Source organism: Pongo abelii, chromosome 17 (genome assembly GCF_028885655.2).
Source record: "Pongo abelii isolate AG06213 chromosome 17, NHGRI_mPonAbe1-v2.0_pri, whole genome shotgun sequence".
NCBI lineage: Eukaryota > Metazoa > Chordata > Mammalia > Primates > Hominidae > Pongo > Pongo abelii.
The window spans coordinates 72,196,861-72,215,112 of NC_072002.2; the positions used below are offsets into that span (position 1 = coordinate 72,196,861).

Sequence of the window (18,252 nt, forward strand, 5' to 3'; positions counted from 1 at the left end):
GCTTCTGGGAGGCTCAGGCCACCTAGCCCACCAGGAGGCCAGGCCCGAGGGATGGGTCTGAAGAGTGGGCAACAGAGAATTAAACCAGGGCTGACTTCAACAGGCCCAGTCAAGTCAGGGGCAAGCACATTGTCCATCCACTGGAAGACGGAAAGGGGAGAGGAAGGCAGGCCCTCCCGACTCACAGGGTCACCTCGCAACTTTGCTAGGCACTACCCACCCTTTAAGGATAAGCGAAGTATGTGGTGGGCATAAAAGGCGCACAGGGGAGTCATTCTGGCAAATTCCAAGAAGGTTTTAAGGGCTCCCGAGGCAGGCAGGCCCAGTTGCTGTTTGGAGCTTCCTTTGGGGTGGGAGGATCGGGGGGCGGGGGGCTAGGGCGGTGCCTTAACGAGGGGAGATTCTTTTAAACAGCTGCCTTCCAAAAACCATTCTCCCTGCTTCTTTGAGAAGCACCCAGCTGTTGTTTACCCTCCAGGACAGCAAAACCGGTTATTTGTCTCTCTATTCCGTGATACTATAAAGTAATGAATGGTCCATTAAACTAAGTTTGGGATCCCGTCTCCCCACAGCCACCTCCTCGCCGGCACCCTCAGCCGGGGAGGCCGTAGGCTCGGGCTGCAGCCTGGCAGCCTCAGTCCCCCTCCCTCCACCATTTCCCCCTACTCCCTCCCTCTCCTGCACCCCCTCCCCCCGGTTATTTGGGAGATTAGAGTTCATTAATTAAATCCTGTGCTTAGATCGAACTGTAACATTATTCCAATCACATTTATCTTGCAGGCGGCGGCGGAGATGGCAGCCTCGCTGGAAACGCGCGGGGGAGCCTGAGCCGGCGGCCGGGGACGCACGGCGCTGCGCGCTCCTTCGCCACGCCGCCACGCAGCCCCTCCATCTTCCTCTCGGCACCCGGCCCCGCGCGCCCTTGCCTAGGGGGTCCTGCTGCTCTCCGGGGCTCCTGCCGGCCCCAACCCCCGGCCCCTGTCACCTCCCCCTACCCCCGCCCGGGTCCCCCTCCTTCGCCACACGCGCGCGCTCTCTCTCTCACACACACACACACACACACACACACACACACACACACACGCCAGCGAGCTGCTGGCCGCTCAATGGACCGATTTCCCCGGTTTCCCTGAACCCAGCCCAGCCCGGGATGAGAAATTGCAAAATGGCCCGGGTCGCCAGTGTGCTGGGACTGGTCATGCTCAGCGTCGCCCTGCTGATTTTATCGCTCATCAGCTACGTGTCCCTGAAAAAGGAGAACATCTTCACCACTCCCAAGTACGCCAGCCCGGGGGCGCCCCGAATGTACATGTTCCACGCGGGATTCCGGTGAGTGCGGGCCTCTGTGTTAGCGCCTTCGGGAATTTGGTTGATGGGGTGTTTGGGGAAGGGGAGGCGTGGGGGAGGGGTGTTTTGGCTTCTCCGAGACTCTTTGCGCCAGATAACTGCGCGGTCCTTCCATTCCTCTCTCTAATTCTCCCTTCCCCCTCCCTGTTATTTTTTTTTTTAACCCAAAGCCCCTAGAAGCCGTTGTCCAAATCGATGTGATTGCATTTCTCGTATTCTTCCTCAGCATCCCTTCCCTCATTTCAGAAATGGGGGTTGGGGGAGGCTTTCAGGAGGGTGAGGGTGGAGGGAAAGACGGTGTGGGTGTTCGGGAGGGGGCGGCGAGCGGAGATGGGCAGGCGTGAGGGGAGCGCCCTCCCCGCGCCCTGTCCGCAGACTCCGCGGGCCGGGCCCGGGGCGGTGCGGGCGGTTTAATGGCGCAGGCGCCGGACTCCCCTCGTGCCCTCCTCCTTTCCTCCCCCACGCCTATCAAAGGACACGCGGGTTTATTCTCACGAAGCCCCTGGGGCGTTCTCCCTCGACCCTTTCCCCGGCTGCAACCGCCTCCCCCCCCCCACCCCGCTTTCCGGGATTTCTGCAATTCCCCCGCCCCCTGCGGGAAGCGAGCCTCAGAAGGGCCGCCCACCCTCGCCAGGTCGGAGTCACCGCTCGGCGCTGGGCCGGACCGTGAAGGCTCCAGGCGCAGCTTGACGCCGCTCTGCGAGAGCCCCCGCCCCTACCTGTGACCCCGGGAACTCTCCCAGCGGGGCCTCTTGACGGGCAGGTGGCAACTACAAAGTGCCACCTGTGGTCCAAGCTGGGACCGAGGCGAGGAACCCAGAGGAGCCCCGCCTGGACCGAGGAGCGGAGTTGGCCGGCGGCCCCCGGGGGTCCCCAGCCAAGTTATAGGAAGTGAAATCGGACGTAGGCTCGGGAAGGAAGAGGTTAAGGCAGGAACCACCCCCAGCCTTTCCCTGAGTCTCCGGTTTCCTCTGCCCTTTCTCCGAAAACAATTCTCTGGGGCTGCAAGGGCGTAGCGGGTCAGGCTGGCGGGGCGGCCGCTGTCCGCGGTGCTGATTCCCTGGTCCTCGCAGCGCCGCGGGCTCCAGCCCTGCGCCCGGCGTGCGCGCTGCTCTCCGCATGACGGCCATTTTATGGTCTTTCCGGCACCCGGAGGGATGGGCAATGCAGATGGGGTTCCCCAGTTTTCTTTCTTTCCCTCGGGTGTGTGTGGGAGCAGAGGGTGGACCAAATGAGAGGGGCTCCGGGACGGAACGGAGCCCGCACGCGTACCAGCCGCCCTCGCCTCAGCCGCTGGACTTTAATGGCTACCTCGGCTTCCCCGAGCTGAGGCCAGCACGCTTGTCTGTGCTCATGCTCCTCTCCAGGTCACAATTTGCGCTGAAGTTTCTAGACCCGTCATTTGTGCCCATTACGAATTCTCTCACCCAGGAACTCCAAGAGAAACCTTCTAAGTGGACATTTAATCGGACAGCGTTTTTACATCAAAGGTAGGATAGAAGGAAAAGATCCAAAAGGTGCTTTTAAGAATTCAAGAGCTCAAAACAAAACAAAACAAAAACAAACAAAAACATCTAAAACAACAAACATCTATACCCCCCACCCTCACCACCAGCTGTATCTGCATTGTTTTCTTGGCATGACTGCAAAAGCAATGATCAGGAACCTTCTCCTGTGTATGTAGTGTCCTCTCATAAAAAGGACACATCAGGACCAATTTGAATAGCAAAAAAAAATTAAAAAGTATTCCACTTGGGCTTGATTGGGCACCATGATTTACAGCTAACAAGTCTGGCAAGTACTGCCAAAGCCATCTATTTTTTAAAAAAACAGACAAAAGGTTAGTTGCAAAAAGACCACCCAATGCATTTTCATTTCCTCACTGAAAAAAACTTGAAAAATAGAATAAAGTGGTATTGTTTCATTGAAACACACGGAAAATGCCATAATCTGTCTCCATCAAATTACTAGTGAAAATGCTGGCCCAAATGTATGTAGATATTTAACTATGGTTTTGTTTTGGTTTTGCCTGTTTTCATTGTCTTTACAGCTTTTAACTTATTGTAAAGCTACCTAACTTAATTCGTACTAATTGTAGCAGCTTCATTTTATACACGTAAGATGGTTTTGAGGTTTTGTTTTTTTAGGTGGAAGGAAGGATGAGATTTGTTCAAATGTATTTATTCTACTCAGTGATTCTGGTCTACTCTTAGCAAACCACGATAACTCATTACTCCTTCCTTCATGGTGGGATTATTTTACTGCTAAATGGGATGTGAGCCATCTAGTGTATTCATTAGAAGTGTGAATACTTATTTTACGAACCACTCTATTTAGGGAGTTGTGTTTTGGTCTTAGCATTTCTAGTTATTGCTCTTTGTCTCTCTTTTAAAAGTTTAATTTATGGGCAGAATTTAAACAAATTCAGTAAGTATTCATGGTCTCATGAAAATACTGTTTAGATGAAAAGTCAACATACAGTCATATGATTAACATTTTAAAAACACTTATGTTTAATTATAAATTAGTTCATGAAAATTGATCAATTCTAAAACTCTGGAAGTGTTTTTTTAAATAATTGGAAGGGTTTTAATTCAATATTAATTTTATGGACAACCCAGAACATTTTCATGGGTAGAACACATTCTAGCTTTCCCCAAAACATGTTTCTAACTCAACAAAAAATATTCTTCCCACACTAGGCCACGTGACCCAAATGACCAGTCAGAAGAATATTTCCTTCTCAAAACTTCCCTCATTTTAATTAATTAGATAATCTTTAATTAAATTTTTACCAGTAGCATTTTAAATCTGCCTTACCTTTTTAACAACTTGTAAGAGTGGTACTGGTAACTTGGGGAGTTTCAAAGATTTCAGTTGCTGTTGCCTCTATTTTGAAGAATGAAGTCATTTTTAAATTAAAATTCCAAGCAACATGATGATATGCAAAGCATTTCATTTCATTCCTGCTACATTTAGGCAAAAGTTGTAAGAAATTCAATGGGTTTACTTAACATCAGAGAATCTAGCAGCAAAGTAGCATGTTACCAGTCTCTCTTGAATATTTTAAATAGCTGAAACTTTAAGAAGAGATACTTAATTTTACTTAAACTCAATATGAAAGCAACGTGAAATTAGTTCTAAGTATCAGTCTTGCCTTGTTTATGTACTGAATTGTTAGAATATGGACATATTTTCAGGATTTATAATAGCGTTGTTTTCTAAGGATTAGATTTATTCAACTAAATTGTGTTTCTATATAATCAAGTAGAAAAAACTCCCTGTTTCATTATTCAAAGGACCTTAATGAGATTATCATCTCATTTCTATTAAATATTCAGCTACACCCACTGCTATTACCATCTTCATATTTTAATAATAGATAGTGCTGTACTGACTCATATCTATTTGGCTCTTATTTGGACACCAGTGATATTTGATATTCTTTGAGCACTTCAGTCCAGTAGCAAACAAGTAGACCCTAGTTACAAACTCTGTGTTACTAATGTTTGTGCATTATTGTGAGCTCTTTCAGGCCTGTGTAAATTGTCTCCCTGTATTTTCTGACACAATTTGCCCTATACCTCCCTGCTGATCAAATAAGATACACTCTTCACGTAGAGCAGAAAACCAAGGTATGGCAGCTAAAACTGTAAGTTGCATTTACAAGCCTCAAAGAATACACCCAGAAATTGACTGAAAGATTAGAATATGCGGAGATTCTGAAGCAGTCCTCCCTTCAAGGACCACAATTATGTATGTATAATCTTTTTTGGATTCAATGAGCCTAAGATTCCCTCTGAATGAAATGTCAGCATAAGTCATAAGATGGAAAATCAATTCTTCTGAATGGAATGCTTTTCATGAATTTCTTTTTATTTTAGGCAAGAAATTCTTCAGCATGTCGATGTAATAAAAAATTTTTCTTTGACCAAGAATAGTGTTCGGATTGGACAACTGATGCACTATGATTATTCCAGCCATAAATATGTTTTCTCTATTAGCAATAACTTCCGGTCACTGCTTCCAGATGTGTCACCCATTATGAACAAGCATTATAATATTTGTGCTGTGGTTGGAAATAGTGGGATCCTGACAGGGAGCCAGTGTGGACAAGAAATAGATAAATCAGATTTTGTTTTCCGTTGCAATTTCGCCCCTACGGAGGCTTTCCAAAGAGATGTTGGAAGAAAAACCAATCTTACCACCTTCAACCCCAGCATCCTGGAAAAATATTACAACAATCTCTTGACTATTCAGGACCGTAACAACTTTTTCCTCAGTTTAAAAAAGCTTGACGGGGCCATTCTTTGGATCCCTGCATTTTTCTTCCACACTTCAGCAACTGTGACCAGGACATTAGTTGACTTTTTTGTTGAACACAGAGGTCAGTTAAAAGTCCAACTGGCTTGGCCGGGAAATATAATGCAACATGTCAACAGGTGTGTATATTTTATTACATTTTATTCATACTCCACCAGATGGCAAATCAATGTTGTAATCTCTTGGGGGTGGGAGCCATCCAATTCATTAGTTGTTGTGGTGAGTTTACTAGTAATTAGAAGAAACTCATATCTTTTGTAATGAGCGAATGAATGAATCATTCTAGCTAATAAGTTCCGTCTACCCACAGCTGGTAACCAAGTGTCAGATGGAAGGATTGGGGCTTCATCGGTCTCCCGTCTCTATTCTCTGTCCTCTCCCTTGGTAGTATGGCTATGGAGCAGTCATGGAAATCACCACAAATCAAGAATTTTCTTTAAATAGATAGCTATATTCCAGGAATGTCAATGGCTAAATTAGAGACAAATCAAGTGGTTTTTCTTTTTAGAAACAATGCAGTTGACTTAAATTTATGTGTTTTGTAGATGTCCAAGGTTAGCAACACACCTAGATAAATCATAAATTGCACAATCTGCCTTTATAATCTGATATTTGAGTGCAAAAACATGAAAAAAGTATTTTATGAGCATGTTGTTATCTCTTGGAATTTGATAGACAGATCAGCCAGAGATGCAGTATTTTCATCTAGTCTGGTGATTTTCAACTCTGGTTGTATATTAGAATCACTTGAGAGCTTTAAAAATACTATTGTCTAGGCTCTGCCTCAAGAGATCCTAATGTAATTTATCTGGTGGGCAGGGAGGTGGAGGCCAGGTACTTGGTATTTTTTAACAACCCTCCTGATGATTCCAATATGCAGTCAGAATTGAGAACCACTAGTCCAGGGCATTTTATAAAACAAGATTAATTGTAGATTTTTTTTTTCTTTTAAATCATCTGGAGAAAATTATCTCAACTTCAGTTTCCCCTATGTAAGTAGCCTCAGTGTCCTAACATAGCCCTAAATATTATTATAAGTTGGGTTGGGTTCTGGGAGACCTGGTAAACAGGGAATTCTGAATATCTTTGTTCCACAATAGGTTTTTCCCATCCTGTAGCCTCTTAAGATGTAAGATCTGTTTAGTTGACCTCTCATAGGAGGAGGAATTACAGCCTAATAAACTGGTTTGTATCTCAATGGTAGAGTGATACCATAATTTAAAGTCCAAACTGGAACTTTTTCTTTGAGAGAAAGATGGTGCTATTAATAATTACAACACAGATAACTGACAAACTTGGACTGTCCCATTTGCCCAGGATATATGGTCACCTTTTTAAGTGGTGATGTAGCCCAACTCCTAAGATTAAAGATGAATCAACTGAGGTACAAGGAGCAGAAGTTATTTACCCAAAGTCACTGCCCTAAATGAGCAAGACTAGAGTTAGAAGTCAGGTCTCCTGCCAACCTGTCCCATGGTCTTTTGATCTCCTCATTTTGCTCCCCTTTTGTTCAGTTTAAGTTTGACTATACCAAAAGGATTGTCAGAGTCATTCTAGTTCCTTAGACAGGAATATTCAAACCAAGACTGAACTTTTAAATTTCATTTGGAAGGGGAAAGGTTCACCTTTGAAATCTTCAAGTAGTGAAGAAGAAACTACATGTGCTTAGAAACTTGCAGAAACTATCCTGTGTGGCTGCCTGCCACAAAAGTGGAGTTAATCATAATGTTTCATAGCCACTCAGGCCTCAAAAAAATACATGGGTTCAATGAAAACTGGAAGGAAATACAGTCCACAGAAACCTGAGTAATGCACAGTTTCATTCTGCCTGCATCTCCAATGATAAATACACACACCACATAGAAGCCTCAAATATTTGGCGATGTCAGCAGGAAGGCTTCAGAGTATTAATATTATTTAAATGTGGAAGGACTAATAACTATAATTTATTATTTACACTTAATGTATCTTACACACTTTCTGAATTAAAAAAATTTAGCATGCCAAATTGTGGCATGCTGAAGATGGGCTTGGGAACCCCTAGTTAGAAGACAAAGAAGCAAGGAATACAATTTTTTGCAAGAGAGAAGAAAAATAAGGCTCCACAATCTTTCTAAAACCCGAATGAAGGGTTTATTTCTAGGTTTGAGAAAGGAAGAGACAGAGGAGTTTCCCTTAAACGACTTCCTTCACCCTATCCAAGAACCCTTTATGTAAGAAAAGCACAGTCATTCTTTTTGGTGGCCTTCTGTTGTGTCACCGCTAAGTCAGAGCCACACCACTCTTTAGAAAAACCCAGGGGCAGCTTCAAAGGCCAGCTTCAAAGGTGTACAAACAGTGTGATCCCAGGAAATCCCATGCTCAGAAGGGCCCAACACTTAATTTAATACTTTGCTCTTGCACTCGAAATTTTCAAAACTTTTTGAACCAAGAGTCCACATTTTTATTTCTTGCTGGATCTCACAAATTATATAGCCAGTTGTGCCCAGAAGTTGTTTTTGTTCGCCTAAAAGATAATTTCAAAGCAAGCACTATTTAAGTTGCATTAACAAATCCACTACCCAGCCCAGTCAGATAGACCTTGCTGATTGAAACCTTCAACTCTGAATCCACATGTACTTATTGTTCCACAGGTACTGGAAAAACAAACATTTGTCACCTAAACGGCTGAGCACAGGTATTCTTATGTACACCCTTGCATCAGCAATATGTGAAGAGATCCACTTGTATGGATTTTGGCCTTTTGGATTTGACCCCAACACAAGGGAAGATCTTCCATACCATTACTATGACAAAAAAGGAACCAAATTTACCACCAAGTGGCAGGAGTCCCACCAGCTGCCTGCTGAGTTTCAGCTGCTGTACCGAATGCATGGGGAAGGGCTCACCAAGCTGACTCTGTCACACTGTGCCTAAGAACTCCGAACGGAAAGTGCCAAATGGCTGTTTAAAAAGTGCCCCAAATCAAATTGAATAGTCTTCAGAATAGAACCCTAGAGAATGTCTTATAAGGATTGTCTGCCATTTAAAAGGAAAGATGTCTTTTCTCTTTTGCACTGCTCTTTTAAGAGTTTTAGCAGATTTAGCAGGACAGATGCATTGAAGCCACATGGTTTAGACTTGATTGATAAAGGGAATGTTGCATTTGGGACTATGCTGCTAACGAAATGGTTTGAAGTATTTTCATGTTTGGATTTTAATAATAAACTGCCTCTCATTTTTATGAGGACTAGAGCTATAGTTTCTGCAGCTCTGCTCAGATAGTCCTCATAATCAGAGGCCTCTGGCCAACTGGGGCAGGACCTGTTTTGCTGGTGGGATCAGACTCTGAAAAATGGAAACGTAAAAAACTGGTTTGCATATCTCATCTTCTATCTATCTCCCTATCTCTATCTCTATCACCATCTCACTCCCTCCCTCTGCAACTACTCCCTGCCCTACCACCGTGGAGTTTAATAATTTGCTAGAAATCTTATTGAATTCGCTTTGCTTGTATGTGTTGCATTTGTACTTGATGTGTTTAAGGTTCTGGGTAACTTTGATGCTTCATGACAAAATAAGCAAATCACGATGGACTCCCTTGTGATTCCTTTTTTAAAGAAATGCCTCTGATGCAGTCCTCACCAGTCCGTTCAGTCATTCTACAGCAGGATGGTCCCTCTGTGGTGAGTGGGATATAAGGCAGTGCATCTTTCATGATCACAAAGAAAGCCTATGTTGTGGATAGCATTGCGTCTCTTGATGTAAGCATTGTTATGGCAAATAATAGCACTGTGGCCACATCTGTAAGGCCATTCCAGCCTACGTTTAGTGTCTCCCATAATCCCAACCCATGCACTGGGCTGGGTGTTCTCTCAGAATGTAGAGGCAATGAATCATCTTAAGACCCTGGGACACACAAAGGAAAAGGAAGAAGAATATTTAGAAGTTGATATGGAATCCTGTGTACCCTAAAGTGTGGTAACCGTGTTACCCATTCCAGCTGGGTTAAAGTGGAGGAGGATCTTGGCCAGGCCAGGCGCCCAGGTGACTAGTGCTGAGGTGCAGTCATTTTCCGTATCATTGTGTGCACCACCACCAATCCAGAACCATTTGTTCTCTTTGAGAACATTGTAGCACTGGATATTCCCTCTTTCCACTGAAGTCAGATCTATACAACTACAAATTAAGCATTTCAAAAGAAAAAGCCATTGTGCAGTGGCAAGAGTTGGAATCCAAGATTATGTAGACCTGCGATGAAGGAAGTAGCTGGCCATTCTCATTTTCTTTATTTCAGCCATATGAGTAGAAATCAAATCATTCCCATCCCTGGCTTTTTACTGAGCAGCACTTTGTTCTTCCAATTCAGCCCAAAGTCTGGCCAAGTTGATGTTAAATTTTAATAAGAGTTTCTTTCTTCTTTCCAAATGCCAGTCAAGCATATTTGTTATGCATTTGAGTGGGGTAGCTCATTCTTTTCCTGAAATCTCATCTAGATTGCTTGCAATGTGACAAATAACTCTTTTAAAATGTGCTGTAGTTCAGTGATGAGCTCATTGCCCCTCTTTAGGAAGGTAAGATCATGCCTAAAATTAAACCAAATATGGTAAGGAAAGACACTATCATTATGCTCACATTCTGCCTGGTCCTAAACCTGCCTTATTATTCTTTTCAGAAAGCAATCTAATTAGAGCAACTTTCATAGTAGATCTAGATATTAACTAATGAAAGGAACACCAGGTTCAAATGTGTTACCAATTATGACACACATTACAATATAATTATAAGGGGAGACATTAAAAACATTTTGTAATTCAGTGGTATAATTTGATGGGTATCACAACCACACCGTGTTTGTTCCCTGTCCCTTTGAAGAGGACTGTACTACCATCCTCACACTGTGTTCTGTTGGGATCACTGAGAGATTGACAACTGACAGAAGTGTTTAGTTGGCTGTTCCTGAGCACTTAGTTCATTTGGTTATAGCTAAGTGATATTAATGCCAATACTACTTGGGCCAGATTCTGACTCGAGTTTTAATCCCAATGTCCCCATTCGTTTTCACTAAATATAAATGCATAGACACTTTAAACCAAGAAGGTTAAAAGAGGAAAAGACCAGAATCTCTAAAAAACAGTTTATTGTTCTGTAGTGGACAATTTAAATTTTATCTCATCATAATGCCAAGGATTTTTGTTTAAGTTCAGGGAGATTCTTGAAATCTCATTGCAGTCTTGGTTCCATCTTAACCTTAGAGTAGGAGGACTTTCCCATCCCCCACCACCGTGTTATCAATCACTTTAATGAAAACTCAAAATAGTGAGGAAATGGACTTTTCTTCAGAACTTGAGGGGTTTAGAGATCAGGCTCATCTCTGCTTATAAGGAGGACTTCCTGGAGATGATCCCAATAGATGACCCTTCACTTTTGAAGAATAGTAGCTTCTAGCTGACCATGCAAAATCTCTGTTTGGTTTTAAAGACTGTTTCAAAGATTAAATCTATACAACCACTTTTATGATCAAAAAAGTTGTTGTGTCCCAAGTGTCCTAATTAGAAAGGCAGCTGGCTCTCCTGCAGCTCCCAGGCTTGTGTAGTCAAGTGCAGTGAACTGGGCAGTAATCAGCTCGGGACCATTGGCTCTTTCCGCCTCTTTCAGCTGTAGACACATGCCCTGGCTTTTGCATTGACCTTGCTTTGTTGGTTCTAGACTAATTATATCCTTTTGTCAGACCCTTTCCCTTTTTTAGGATACTCACAACAGAGTCCACTTTCAGCTATTGGAATACATTTTACCATAAAGCCCCCAAGGCTTTCTACCCATAACACCAACACAAAAAACCAATTAAGTTGCAGAGAGGGGAAATAATCACGAACTTTTGGCAACCTGCTTAATGCTAGACCCTCTGTTTTCACCGGTTATTCTGAGTGTCATATGCAGATGCAGATCCAAGGGAGATAGGGCTAAATTGTGGTGTCAAGAATTCCTCCCACACCCCAAAAATTCTTTCCAATATTTGATTATTAAAATGTCTATCATTTCTCCACCTTGTGTCTGTGTCTTAAGTGTCTGTGAATTGTAAAAGTGCTGCATGTTTAGTAGTGTTGTGTGCCTGGCAGTGCTGACTATGACTACTGTGCCATCTGTCTGTGACCTTGATGTCAGGTACCTGGCCATGGGGCTACCAGCAAGGATGTGCAAAGGAAGAACCGCTGCCCCTGCCCTCAGCTTCCTTATGCCCGAGCCACTACTTATCCATGAATGTGAGTGCCAAGAGAAACCTAATTTGGTGGGGAAGCCAAGGAATGGGAGAACATTTCTTCTGATTTGAGTCAAGGCACTAATTATTAGACACTCTCAGACAACAAAGCGGTATTGACCTGAGGTCAAAGGAAGCAGGGACAATATTGTAGATTGCTAGGACACTGGAAATGAAGAGGCCTTCAGCTTCGCCAGTCTTGATTCTTGACTTTACAAATGAGAAAATGAAGAAACAGGGAGGCTAGGTGATTTGCCCCAGATGACATTGTCAATTGGTGGAGAAATTATGACTCCTCCTCTAGTACTTCTTGGCCTTGCCAGCATCAAATGAAGCTGGGCTCACAAGGAAAGTGGTTTTTGGTCTGGGATCTGCAGAGCACATAAAATAAGTTAGAAAGTCTATAAAAGAGGAAAAAAGGTTCTCCTCTCCCTCCCAAAAATGACTTCCCAACACAGAACAATAAAGGAAATGCTTGTGTGGGTATGCAACTGTCCACCAGTTATCACCTACCTTCTCCCTGAGATGAAAGAAAACACCCTTGGTAAATCATGATTTGATAAATAACAATTAAGTTACTGGTGGTTCATGCTTGACAGCTGGAATCTTACCCAATAAGCTATTCATCTTAGTAAAACCTTGTTTTAGTAATATATATGCATAATTTAGAAGTTGAAGGCTGAAAATTGTTGTGTACTTCTCCATATATATACAACTTTTATCGGGGTCCCTTGAGTTAAGAAATGCCTTCTATTTTATAGGTAATCTCAACAGCAGACTTTGAAATATTGTGTTTAGTTCAATATGCTAAGAAGATATACAAATAATAATAAATTCATGAGTCTTCATGTGCAAAATGACAAACTGAGCAATTTTCTGTATAATTCTAGATTCTTAAAACCTTTTTTCCCATAATTGTTTGAATGCACTAGGCACAAGTTTCTGTTTAAGCCTCTGCTTCTCCCTGAATGTGTAGAACTGTCGTTTTGCTTACAAAGGGGCTGTGTGTTTGTGGCTGGAAGCCCAGATAGAGCACTCTGGGTGCTGGGGATTGAGGGCACCTTGGCCAGCTGATTGACCTGTCTGGACTCTGTGGCCCAATTAATCGAGGCCACAGATCAGTTGGTACTAAGCATCAAGATGACTCATTATGCCTCTCTCACACTCCGATTGCTTTGCCACATAGATAACAACATTTGAAATGGGAAACATTTTAGAATGTCATTATTGTATTATATATTGTCGTCTTATGCAGTATTTCTGAAAATTTATTTTTATTGTGATGACTGATTGAAGACATGTATGAATAGATGTTCCTCAGTGAAGCCTATTCTCTTGTTGTTGATGACAGTGGCATCAGAGTGAAGAGTTGTTGCAGAGTAACTGACTTCAGTTTAAGGTTACCTTGGGGTTCTGAGGTTAGGACCCGGATTATGCAGCTGATCTCCCAGCAAACACAGCTGTATGAAATAAGCAACTCTTCAAAATACAATTCTTGCCACTCATTCTGGACCTTTGATTCATAATGTCCTGGGATAAGTCCAACTTACAAAGATTCCCAGGTGATTCGTGTGACCACCATTTGGAAACCAGTAATATATACATCCAGAGTCATATATACCATTTTGAACAAAGTAGCTAAATGCTTATCTCTCCTTGTGCAATTAGTTTCACATGTTCCTTAAGGTTATCATGTTAAATGGCAATATAGACACAGTCTTACTGATTCAACAATTCAGCTGTTTCAGCCGAATTGACCAGTTGCTAATTTATAAGCAAATAGTAACTGATCAATTTAGTCAGAATGGATGCAAGCCCAAAGACAAGGTGGAGAGCAAGCTTTAATATACACTTTATCTCAAGGCCAGCTCTTCATATTTCCCTCTTTATATTTCAAACTAAGAGACAGATCTCAGGTCACTCATCTTTAGAACTGGTGAGAATGAGAAACAGGTAACTTAAGTGATTCATTCAGATTCAATTTGGAAGTCATTCCCAGAGCCTAAAATATTTATCTAAGGGGTCTGATTTATCAACCTCAGGTAGTCTCCAAAACACAAAGGTATTCAGGCTAAAATGAAACCAATCAAAAAAGGAAATTCAAGAGGCTCCAGTTCTAAGACTAACCCAGTATAACAAGGGTGATCAGTTATTACTTGTGGCCTTGTACCACCTCTGTTGGATAATGTGCCACCATCCTAATGAAGCTTTGGCCAGAATTCTTTCTATAGCTGTGCACATAGAAGGGCTTTAGACAACAGTGATACCAAAGGGTTCCTTTGATTTTCCTTCTGTGTGATTCTCAGACAGTTTTAGCTCTTTGGTGTGCTGCCAAATGTTTAACAACTGGCTCTGGAAAACAGTGGAACCCAGATTTTTAGCACCTACCAATTTCCATGGTGTAAATACTCTCATCTCAGCCAATTTCAAGCTACTAACTTAATGTCAACCAGCTGAAAACACAACAATATGTTTTCAAGAGCCAGTATAAGTTGGCTCCAATACAGCATGAGCCAGCTCCAGCACAGCACTGCCTGAACAATTTTTAAGTCAGTGAGTACCAAATAGGAGAGGCTAGCAGAGGCTTTGGAGGGACTTTTAAATGTCCCCTCCACCAAGGGAAGCATTTCCATGTTGGTTAGTTTTACTGATTTTTAGTAAAAGAGCATATTATTGGATCCCAAGGTGTTCAAATATTCCACGTGACTCTTAGGAACCTCTCAACAGACTCCCCAGTATCTTAGGAGATTACCAACTGTGGCTTTTCTAATTTCTAAGGGTGACCCTCCAGGAAAACATTCTTTAATTTAACTACCAGTTAAAACCATGTTTGGCTGATCTTTTTTAAAAAATCTATACCTATAGTTCATCACTTGTTTTCCCAACTTTGTCATTTTCCCTATCCACTTGCCCCTCATCCTTCTGACACAATAAAAAAAAGACAGGTACCCACAAAACAGTGCCTGCAAAGGAGCAGGGGAAGAACAAGGCACCCAGTAAGCTCACTTGGCTCTACATATCTGGAAAGGCACTGAGGTTCCAAGGTCTCTACCCTACCAGGGGACATCCAGTAAACATCACGCTGAGAGTTTAAGTTGCACTCAACTGGAGTTGATTTGCCCTCAGAAAAGTTTCCAATAGTCAAGAAATACCACTGGGTAGGAATATCTCTGGGCAACTTCATTGCTGACTGGGCAAACTTTGTAGGATAAGGTGTCATGTGATATAAGGCTGGACCATGAAAAACAAAAATCTACTAATACACATTTGGCCCCTGCAGTCCCCTGGCATTGAGCAACAGAGCAACTGTCCTTTCTCACCACTAGTTGTAAGTGTACTTCCAACTGAGTGTTTAGAAATCAGATACTCTGGTAATCCACAGAACAAGTTTTGCTTGCAAATTGCAAGTTTTTCTGGTAGAAGTCATTCTTAGGTGGGCTTCATTAAATCTTTGGAGAGGCAATGCTGGGAAAAAATATGCCTAATTCCTAGGACACAGTGAGTGGCCATAAGTTGTTATCTGCATGTACTAAATCAAAATTAGATCATGAAGGACCAAATCTACTTCCGTTGCTATAATAAAATACCTTACAGTTTCTGTAAGGCATTTCTAAACTGTAAATGCTTGAAACACAAGTTGGACATTTTCTATACTATGTGTAAAATGCCAGGTTATTCCTCCATTTTCTTTCTTCCTAATGGTCATTGAAATGAGCTTGTTTTTCTACATTGAGCAAGCTACATTTTATTTTAAATGCGTCAGGTGCATGTTCAGATGTTTGTCTGTATTCCCAATAAATTGCATGCAGCCTGAGCACAAGTATGCCTTCACCCTCTGGCTCTTTTCCTGACACCAAACAGAGAAGTCCACAGCCACAAGCACAAGGGGCTTAACAGGTAGGCCTTGTTTTATTATGAACAAATTCACCAGAAAACCATTCTTGAGGAACCAGCCACTCCCATAACATTTTTAGTCTTAGGGAAGAAAATTGGTAGGGAAGAAAAATTGGCAGACAATGGGAGAGAGGTTTGGTCAACATGCATAAGTGGAATAAAGTCATTGAAGTACTTGCAAAAAGAAGAGAGAGGTTTCCCTCTGAAGGAATCTAGACCATTTTTTAATACGGAGAATAACTGTACCCCATGTTAGAAGTGCTCTTTAGCCATATTTCAAGATCCAGATCTGAACCCATACTGTGCAGAAAAGCACAAGAGCCCTTACAGCCAAGAGCCCTGGGAGGAGTTGAGTAACAGGCTGAGATCCGGTCACCAAGCATCATTAGTTGGCACTGAAATTCTCCCAGGACACAAAACAAATGTATTGAAACATCACAATACACTATCATTTACTCACATGGGACAACCACCTAAGTCCATAGCAAAACTTTACAGATCTAGATGTTATCTCAAGTCCGGATTCCAGATCAACATCCTCCATGTGGAGATGAGACAACTGAGGTTCAGAAAGTTGGAGAGACTTATTTGCCCAGCTAGCTAACTGGAATTAGAGTCTGGGTCTCCCAACCACTGATTCTGCTACACCACACTGTGCTGCTTCCATTGGTTAGATGGACATTGACAATTAATTGTGAAAGCATTAATTAGAAGTCAAAAGAATGTTTGTGATATCTTCTCTCAATTAATATACTTTGGTTTCACCATTGCATCTCAGCATTTTAAAGAATAGTGTATCAGTATAGAAGGAGGAGCAAAGCTCTTTAAGAGTAATGATGAAACCAAAAGGTCAAAAAGTAGAAGAATAGCGAATGTAAGTTATTAAATAAATGAGCAAGAAGTATGTGTCAGGGAAAATAAATGCTTCTTATATTGTTAATACCATGATTCCCTGACCGCTCACCCTCTCACTCAACACTTGATGCATTTGTTTTGGAAAGTGCCATTTTATGCTGAGATACTGGTATTGAAGACTTCCCTCTTTCCCAACTCTATCAGAAGTTCTCTTTCTCTTTGGAAGAAGCCGAGGGCCCTAACAAATCAGACTGACCTCTCTTGTGACAGGCACCTCGCCTGCCCTTGGAAACAAGCTGCCAGAATGTGAGGGCCACAGAGACCCAAGAGAAGCCAGCACTGCTAGACTGAGGAACTTGTAAATATCTTCTGCTTTCTTGGTGAACAAGGACAGAGACAATTGCGTGTATATTGTGACTGTAGTTTGTGAAGAAAATGCAACGGTTTGCTTCGACAGCTCCTCAAATGTACTTGTTAAGTGTGAATGTGCCTGCCTCATTGCCTTGTGTTCCAAACACAGTACTGAATGCGTTGTTTTTAAATAAACTGTTTCATTGTGCTTTGGGAAACACTGCTGGTTGTCTGTCACATTCGGGAGAGCCCACACACACACATACACACACATACATGTGCTAACACATACTCACATTTCATCCAGTGAAGAGATTGAATGCTTCCTCCTGTTTTATATTCTCAGTGTTTTGAGGTCCTTGGAAATTTGTAGGACCCCAGAAAGGGTGAGCGTGGCTGTCTACAGCCGTGAACAAGCAGGAAATACTCAAAGTCCCTACACATAACTTTTCCATTGGTCCTTTAAATGCTAATCATGTGACAGGCCTTAACATTATTAATAATAATACATTACTCTTGAAAGTTACTATTACATACATCATTTTATTTAATGAATAATCAGGTGAGAGAGAGATGCTGAGGGAGTTGTCCCTGCTGTGCAGTTAAGTGACAAGTCAAAATGAGAACTCAGCCTGACTCCCAATCCAGTGCTCCTTCCTCTGTACCTTTCATCCCATCCCAGGCTCTCTCTAGATCACCTCCTTATAGAACCTTCCCCAACTACTACTGTCAGCCTCTATCCCCTTTCCCTGTGCTGGTTTTCTTCATATCATTTTTTAATGGTACTATTAACTTGTTTACTCATTGTTGATCTGTGTCATCCACTATATTATAAGCTCTACCTTCAACAAAGCAGGAAATGTTGCCTGTCTATTCTCACTACACCCCCAATGCCTAGAACAGTGCTATGAGCTAAGTAGACTCTCAATTGATATTTATAGGATGAATAGATGGATGAATGAATGGGCAGATGGGGGGAAGGAGAGATGGACAGATGGATAAATGGATGGACAGGTGCACCATGGAGTCTGTGTAACACTTCAACTCTTTCTCATCATCCTCCCCATCTTTGTACCCACACCACAGACACCAAAAGTCTTAGCTTTTCTCTGACTGTGCTGCCTCAGACAGCATTGTGAACAAAACTCAGTAAGCATTTATGGACTCAAGGAATGAATGAATAGTCCTAGGAATTATTTTTCTCAATATCTGTGCTCCAATGTCAAAAATGTCTCAGCATATCA

At 42.4% G+C, this 18,252-nt stretch overlaps 1 protein-coding gene across 1 annotated transcript; it reads left to right on the forward strand.

The window, feature by feature from the left end:
* The first annotated feature begins 854 nt into the window (after positions 1-854).
* ST8SIA3 (ST8 alpha-N-acetyl-neuraminide alpha-2,8-sialyltransferase 3) lies at positions 855-17,482 on the forward strand. Its single transcript, XM_024236190.3, has 4 exons — positions 855-1,329; positions 2,715-2,837; positions 5,232-5,789; positions 8,304-17,482. Exons 1-4 carry the CDS (start codon positions 1,151-1,153, stop codon positions 8,584-8,586), a joined length of 1,143 nt encoding a protein of 380 aa, XP_024091958.1. The 5' UTR covers positions 855-1,150; the 3' UTR covers positions 8,587-17,482.
* Positions 17,483-18,252: the final 770 nt, after the last annotated feature.